General features: G+C 34.9%; 1 protein-coding gene across 1 annotated transcript; it reads right to left on the bottom strand.

The window, feature by feature from the left end:
• Nucleotides 1–2,252: 2,252 nt before the first annotated feature.
• Nucleotides 2,253–6,345, bottom strand: LOC122291819. Its single transcript, XM_043099810.1, has 3 exons — nt 5,465–6,345; nt 3,459–4,225; nt 2,253–2,616 (listed from the first exon to the last, which is right to left on the bottom strand). The coding sequence occupies exons 1-3, from the start codon at nt 6,200–6,202 to the stop codon at nt 2,499–2,501; spliced, it is 1,623 nt and encodes a 540-aa protein (XP_042955744.1). The 5' UTR covers nt 6,203–6,345; the 3' UTR covers nt 2,253–2,498.
• Nucleotides 6,346–7,802: the final 1,457 nt, after the last annotated feature.

The raw sequence follows: 7,802 nt of genomic DNA, 5'->3' as shown, positions 1-7,802 counted from the left end.
ACCAACAAGCAATTTGATTAACCTACTAAGAAGATGAGAAATCATTTATATAAATTTTAAATAGACAATTTTTTTTGTAAACTCTTATAAAAAAGTAATTATTCTTTATTAATATTTTATTTATTTTTTTTTTTTATAAAGAGCTTGCATGGAATTTTAAGTATTTGGAACATTACTCTTTTGTCAATGGACGAGTGGCCCAAATGATTTCAGTGGTCCTTTAATCCAACTCATATGTTAGAAATGCAGTAAATTGAGTTCTTCCGGCTTTTATTCCCCATATTAATATTGCAGGTTGCTGGGTGTTTGCAGTTGGAAGCCACATGGATACGTAGATGCTACCAAAAGTATACCAGCCTAGAATTTGTTAGTGTACGATTGGCTTTCAAAAGGTTTTATTTTTCTATTCTTTGAAAAAGTTTATGCTTCAGACAAAATAAATACTTTAAACATTTTAAAAAAAAAATCTATTTAAAAAAGTCCATCTAATTGTTTATATAGATTTATGCTAAGAAATAACACACAAAAAATCAAAATAATTTTCACAGAAACTTAAAAAATACATCTCACAAAATTCTAATCCAAATAAACTTTTGAGTCTATCTAATTAGAGATAGAATTTTTTATTTAAAAATATTAAAATACTTATTTATATAAAATTAGGCCTAAATTATAAGTTTAGCTCCTATAAGAACTAAGTTTCATACCAAAAACTTAATCTAAATTTTACACAAAACCAAACTATTTGATCTCATATAATCATTATAGCTTTCTTAAACTCTCACACAAATATAATAAGCAATTCAATTTTTTCAAATTTTAAAACAAAAATAATATTAAAAAAACTATATTCTAATAATATTTTATTCAACTTTCAACTTTTATATCATTTTATCTTATCTCATCTATGAAACCAAACGAGGCCTAAAAGGGTTAATCACAATTAAGGATGCTTGATTGTCTTCACAATTTAGGATTAAAGGCAATGTAAACTGTACATAAGTCTTAAATACTTATATATCTATGTGGCTTTTTAATCTTACACTTTCATTAAAAAAAAAAAAAAAACTATGTAAAAACAATTCCTACACACTTGTACAAACTCCATTACAAATAATTTTTGAAACAATTAAATTAAACAATTTATTATTTAAAAAAACTAACCATTCATAATTATAGTTTACCACATTAGTAAAATATTTATGATTTACTCGTCCAAAATAATAAGATAAATTTTGCTCTTAACTTTTTATGAGACCAAAACTTAAATTAATAACATAATAATAATTGATGGTTATAGGTTCATATAGTGTTCAACATGTGTTCCAAAGATTTGTTCAATTTTATAGTACAATTGGGTGCCACGAAAGAACTACCTTTTTAGGTAAGAGTACAGGAATTTGTGTTTCAATAATTTCTCTATGGGTTTGTCTATTAAATAAAAAGCAAATACTTAATCAAGTTACATATATTTATTTAAAATTAGTATTTTTTTTAATCTCTGAAAATTGTTTTTTTTTTTTTAAGAACTATTACGTATGCAAAAAAATTAAACGAAAATATATTTATAAACTAACTTGATTTCATGAAATCCGTTACTACTTTATAATAAAAATAACTTACAATATGACGTATTATATCAAATTACGTCAATTTATAAATTTATTTTTGTAAAATCTCTTTATGATTAAAATATTTTTCTACCTTTTTTTTTTTTAAGAGAAAAACCTACCGAGAGTATAAAGACGTGATAAATAGATTCCCAAAAGATGGGGTTTCAACATCTTTTCTATTATAACTGGCATAGATGGTATAAAATGAAATTGTTTGTATTATTTCTGGTAAAATATGTTACATGAACTAATCCATGATGATTTGGGAGGTGAATTGGGCCTATTATTATTCTCCGTTTTGTTTGATGGGGGTGGTTCGTGGTCCAAATGTTGGCAACGTCTGCAGTAGTCATGGTTACAATTTGAAAGACGGTCAATAGATTAAAAAATTCATCCAACTTTCAAATAATTATAATTTTACTCTTTAATTTCTAATAAAGATATGATTATAATCTTTAAAAAATCAAATATTTTTTTTTGTCACTTCTACATCTAAAATCACTTTTTTATATTATTTCTATTTAAAATTATTTTTGACATATAATTACGAAATAGTAAATAATTTTTCAATAACAGAGCTTATTAATTAAATTCTACAGTTTAAAACCCTAAAGCTAAAAGCTCTATTACCCGCCACAATTCCAATCATGCACTTAGGTTTTTTTCCCATTAAATTTTCAGCTTGGAACTACATATTTTTTAACGATAAAACAAAAACTAGTTCCTTAATAACACCAGCAAGCCCTTTTTAAGCAGTCACTTACATGCATGCTGCCCCTTTTTCCAAAGCTAATTCAAAAAAATGTAGAAGATACGGAAGAGAGAAACTGGTTCAGACTTATGCTTTATCAGCCATCTATAACAAAGAGTCATCATACTCCCAAATCATCGTCTTCGTTGTCCATCACGTATAATATTACGCTCATCCCAGATTGGACAAGAGCACGTAGCTTTCTTGTTCTTCCACTGAGCTCCACACGTATAGCAAAACTCATATCCACATCTGTAAAACCATTGCACCGAGAAATACAATCATTCATTCATTAACAAACATGACTATCACAAAACAAGAAACCAAGAACGGCTGATTTGTTATGCATTTTTCCCTTTAAGAAGTAGAAAAATATATATATATATATATCATAACGCAGACTACGACACCAAATGAAGGAAAAGTACAAATTCATTTAACTAACCAAATGAAATCTTTGTTTCTTCACGCGCTATAGAAAACTGGGGGGCTGGAGGGGGGAAGCTACTTCATCTTAGGCCCCATTTGATTACACAGATGAGATGAAATGAGATGTTTTGAATAGTAATGAATAAAATATTATTATAATATAATTTTTTAATAATAGTTTTGTATTGAGATTTGAAAAAGTTAAATTATTTATTATATTTTATATGAAGATTTGAAAAAATTATAATGATGATATGAGATGAGATGAGATTTTTAATTTTTGGTAACCAATCCGTGCCTACTTTGATAAGCACTTGGAAAGGGGAGGAGAGGATCTTCTGAATTCTCAAACCCTTTTACATCAAGGAAGTTGGATCCTTTTAGACCTCAGGAGCGTTATCACGGAAGCTCATGGTGCACTTTCAGTCCCTGGAAACAGGTTTACCCATGTCCCACTCTTCTATACCCTAGCACAAAGAAAAACTATATTTGCGCAAGCCAGTGTGGAGGACAGGCCTTCCATTAGCGGTATGGATAATGTGTTCTCCACACCGGTTTGCAAGTATAATGACTCTAGCACAAAAGTTGGCTCCATTTCTTCTTTGCGAGTGTAAAACACAACTAGAATAAGAAAAAGTCCATTGGACGGAGGAATGATAGAGTACCTGCAAGTGATGTGATAACAACCTTCAGCTAGTTCGATTATTTGGTTGCACTTCTGACACTGGCGCCAGTGCTTTGTTGTTGCAAGAGACTTGAGCTTTGCATCTTCTGGTTGGGGATTTGATCTTTTGTAATCATGGCAGCTCATATTAAAATGCCATGGGACTTTGCAATTAATGCAAAAATAGTAATGGCATTTCGTGCATTTCCTGAGCCCTGATCGCTCAGCAGTAACATTTATGTTCTTAGTATATTGTAAAACCTCGCTTTTTGACATTAATGTTGAGCACCTGGGATATGGGCAATAAATTTTCTGTGTAACAGGAATAGAAGATTCCTTCATCCGTTGGGTCATTACCTCAACCAATTGAGGAGCCAAGAATTTCCGACAGCTATCAATATTCACCTCGGAATTACAGCCTTCATGAGGGCACTTTGCCCCCTTCCCATCAAGCAACTTGGCCTCCACATGCTGTTTCATACAAGAAAAGCAATACCTGTGCAGGCAACCATCAACTGAAAACATCTTATTAGCATCAGTGTCTTCAAAGCAAATGACACACGTCTCCTTCAAACTCTTGCCTCTGCTAGTTTCTTCAGTCCAAGTAATTTGAGAAACAACAGCATCTCTTGCAGATTTAAATGCAAACTTAATATCATTACGTGCCACAAAAGAAGGTTTGCAAAATACAAATTTTCTTTGAAGAAGAGCAACTTGATTGACTAAAGTCACAACATTGCTCTGCCGTGGTGGTACTCTGCCTGTGACCTGTATTCATATATGCAAAGTCAACCAACTCTACCTTTGTATCTGAGGAACGGGCTTAAATCAGGTAAAATTAAAATATCAATGGCATCAAACACAAGTTTCTATTGTAATGGTAGTAGTACCAGGCTTTACAAGTGCAAATAAAACTTTCACAATCATTGGACTAAATTTTAAGAATCCAAACAATAAAAATAAGATATAATATTGTATTTCCCAAACTGAGCAAATCATATTGGTGAAGAAAAATGAAGTTCTTTTGCAGCAACAATACAATGGTAATACCTACTTCCAAAGAGCTAACCAGAGGGTGATTTTGAAACAAACATACACATGCCAATAATTAAATTTGTTGAAAAAAAAAACATAGAGGCTAACTCAGTATCATAATAACCAAATTGAAATGCTCAAAATTATTAAATAATAGGATGCCTTCATTTTTTTCCAAATGCTTGGACCTTGAAACTTCTACACATTGCTACCAAAACAAACTTTGAAGGAGCGACTCAAATGAAGCAACATATGCAGACTCGCGTCCTAAAAGGTGTCTCCACACGCTAAATACTATTCAGTTAAATTCAAAATCGTTTTGCGGTGTAGGTAACACAACTGTGTCTAATCACAATGAGAATTTACCTTCAGTGTTTGCAGTTCAACCAATTAACCCAACCAACTAATGTCAAAATGACCCAGAGTCTTATCAACGTGTGGGTGTCATAACAAATATTTTACGTTAGCTCACAGGCCATCTTTGGATTAGAACTATTTTCAGATTTTTTTGGATTTATATATATATAAATTTAAATCCAAACGTCGCCAAATCACCAACAGACATTCTCATCTATCAAAAGAATTTTCATCGCGTGATTTAACTCACCACCATATAGAAAACAATAAAAGCAAAAGATTTTGCAAAGGCCCAAAGAAAAACGTTTCACCATACATATTTTCAATAGACCTCATTATTTTTCACAAAAACCAAAAAAAGTCTGAAAAAATTTCCTTAATATTTTTTAGATTTTCAGAAAAATATTGTATCCAAACATGGACTTTTGTCATCACTCAACAAACCTCGTTAGTCACATTTGTCATTTCCTTAAGGTTGCATTTCCTATGTCCTTTTTACCAAGAGTAAATCCATCAAATCCCAACCAATCAAGCCACGTTACCAATTATAAACAATACCACCAGGCACCAAGCATTTATACAAAAAATGCAAATAAAGGCAATGTTAGGACTCACATATTGATAAAGCATATAGTCATCGCAGAAATAGGTGAGCCTTTTCAAGTCCAAGTTAAGAGCGTTTTCAAGCCCTTCAATCAGGGCCTCAAGCTCAGCAACTTCATCGGTCACGGCCTGGCCATCCACCAATGCTTCCACATTCTTCCTCACCTCCAAGATCAGCCTATCCCCGGGATCGCATATCGCGACCCCAGCACCGGCCACAGTAACCTTCATATCCCTAACGCTCTCTTCGCTCACCAGGCCCTTGAAATACAACCTAAAACACTCGGTATCAACCAAAACAGTCGAAGACGAAGAAGACGACGATGAAGAAGCTTTCATGCCGTACGGGCGGTGGTAATAATCCCCGCTAATTTTCCATTCTTCGTCGGGGATGTTGAGAATCTCGGCCGCTAGCTTCTGATCGTGAATCCGAACGTCCAGATCCTCCCGCATTTTCCTCATCTCCAGCTCGCTCTGCCTGCGATCCTCGAGTTCCCGCAGGACCCTATCCACGTCTTGCAGCATAAGCATCACGGCAAGGTCCCGGGAATCATCATAAGGAGATGATACGACGTCGTTGGGCTGCGGTTTCGGCGCTTTACCGCACGAGCTCGAAGGGCTGAGAGCGAGGGAGGCGCTCATGGCTTCTTGCATTTGGAGTTTGAAGGCGAGGTCAAGGTCGGACTCTAGGGTTTTGGCCACCTTGAGCGCGTGGGATTGCTCAGAGAGTGCAGCGTTGAGGTCGTCCATGACCGAACTCTAAAACTTCCTTGGAAAATTCTCGCTTGGAGGGAAAGCGAAGAGAAAGTGACAGAAAATGCTGGGGAAACCGTTATCTCTCTGTCTCTCGCTCGCTCGCTCCGTTTAACCCTTTCGACACCCGAAAAGAAAACAAAAGAGAGTGAGAGATGGATAGCTTGTCAAGCAAGTCTGTCAAAGCGATTCGGTGTGGGTCCAAGGTCCTCAAGGACATCGTAAGATTCTGCCACGTCGACAAGCGAGTCTACTTCCTCCGCTGGACTTCACAGTTAAAACTTATCCTAAAGCTGTGAACGAGTCCGTCTCTAATAGTTGTATTACTGAATTACGATATTGATTATATGATATTATTTAACAGAAATGATAGTGGTAATTGTCAACGTATAAATATTGTACAATTATTTTTTAAAAAGTAAAAAAATATAAAATTTATATAAAAATTTAATTTTTAATAAAATATTTTATTAATTTTTAAAATAATTATACTATAATTATTTATTTTACAATTGTATAAAACAATATTCTTATTTTAAATTTTATCAGCTCTAATTCTTTTAAAGAAAAAATTAATTAATTGAGGAAACTAAAGTTTAGGTCGAATCCATGTATCTATTAGATGCATCTAATCATATCCTAAATTAGAAATATCTTTCTTTAAATAACAATAAAAACATAAATATTTAACAAAAGTTAATATAATAATATCAATTTAACCATATTTGATTTTATTTGGCACTAATAATTCGAGAGCCAATCTCTGTATAGTTAGTTTTTATAAGGGCTGAGCACCGACGAATCGGAGTCGGTATTGGAGCCATCCGACTCCGACTCCGATTTTATCGGAGGCCGAATCTGGCCTCCGACTCCGCCTCCGAAGGTGTTAGACTCCGCTCCGACTCCGGCTCCGACTTGTCGGAGCGGAGTCAGGACGGAGTCGGTGAGAAATCCTCAAAAAACAAACCCAAACGACGGATTGGGCAATCGGCGCAGGGGGAGGGGAGGGAATCAAAACCAAAAAACGAAAATACAAATCAAAACCAAAACCAAATCCATAACAGAAAAGAGAAATCAAAGAGTGAGAGAGAGTGATTCGGCGCAGGGGGAGGGGAGGGAATCGGGGGGGGGGGCCGGGAAACCTAATAATAAGGTTTTGAGATGAGAGGTGAGAGAGATCGGGATGAGAGGTGAGAGGTGAGAGAGGCAGAGAATCGGGGAGGGGAGGGAATCGGGGGGGAGAGAGAATCTGAGATGAGAGGTGAGAGAGGCAGAGAGGGATTCGCTGCATTCGCATTCGGCGCAGGGGGACTCGAAGGGATCGGGGGGGAAGAAGAGAAAGGGGGGGCAAAAAGACCTAATAGCAAACACTGAAACGGCGCCGTTTGGGGCTATTTTCACCCCAAACGGCGCCGTTTCAGTGACAGAAATCTGAAAAAAAATAAAGGGTTGCGTGAAACGGCGCCGTTTCACGCAACCCAGTTTCCAATAACGGCGCCGTTTAAGACTTTCTACTTCTAAATTCTACTTCCAAACAATAAAAATAAATTAATAAATAATAAGTGAGTAAAAATATATTTTAAGTTAGTAAAAATAA

The sequence above is a fragment of the Carya illinoinensis genome, chromosome 13 (assembly GCF_018687715.1).
Source record: "Carya illinoinensis cultivar Pawnee chromosome 13, C.illinoinensisPawnee_v1, whole genome shotgun sequence".
NCBI lineage: Eukaryota > Viridiplantae > Streptophyta > Magnoliopsida > Fagales > Juglandaceae > Carya > Carya illinoinensis.
The sequence above is the reverse complement of the archived record's forward strand: the minus strand, read 5'-3'. Positions and strand labels throughout refer to the sequence as shown.

Bases quoted from the DNA above. Each gene is read 5' to 3' on its own strand.
- LOC122291819 (XM_043099810.1), bottom strand. From the start codon at position 6,202: ATGGACGACCTCAACGCTGCACTCTCTGAGCAATCCCACGCGCTCAAG. The intron at 4,226-5,464 runs GTGAGTCCTAAC...ATATGAATACAG, and splicing joins ACTATATGCTTTATCAATAT to GTCACAGGCAGAGTACCACC. The intron at 2,617-3,458 runs GTACTCTATCAT...ATGGTTTTACAG, and splicing joins TGTTATCACATCACTTGCAG to ATGTGGATATGAGTTTTGCT.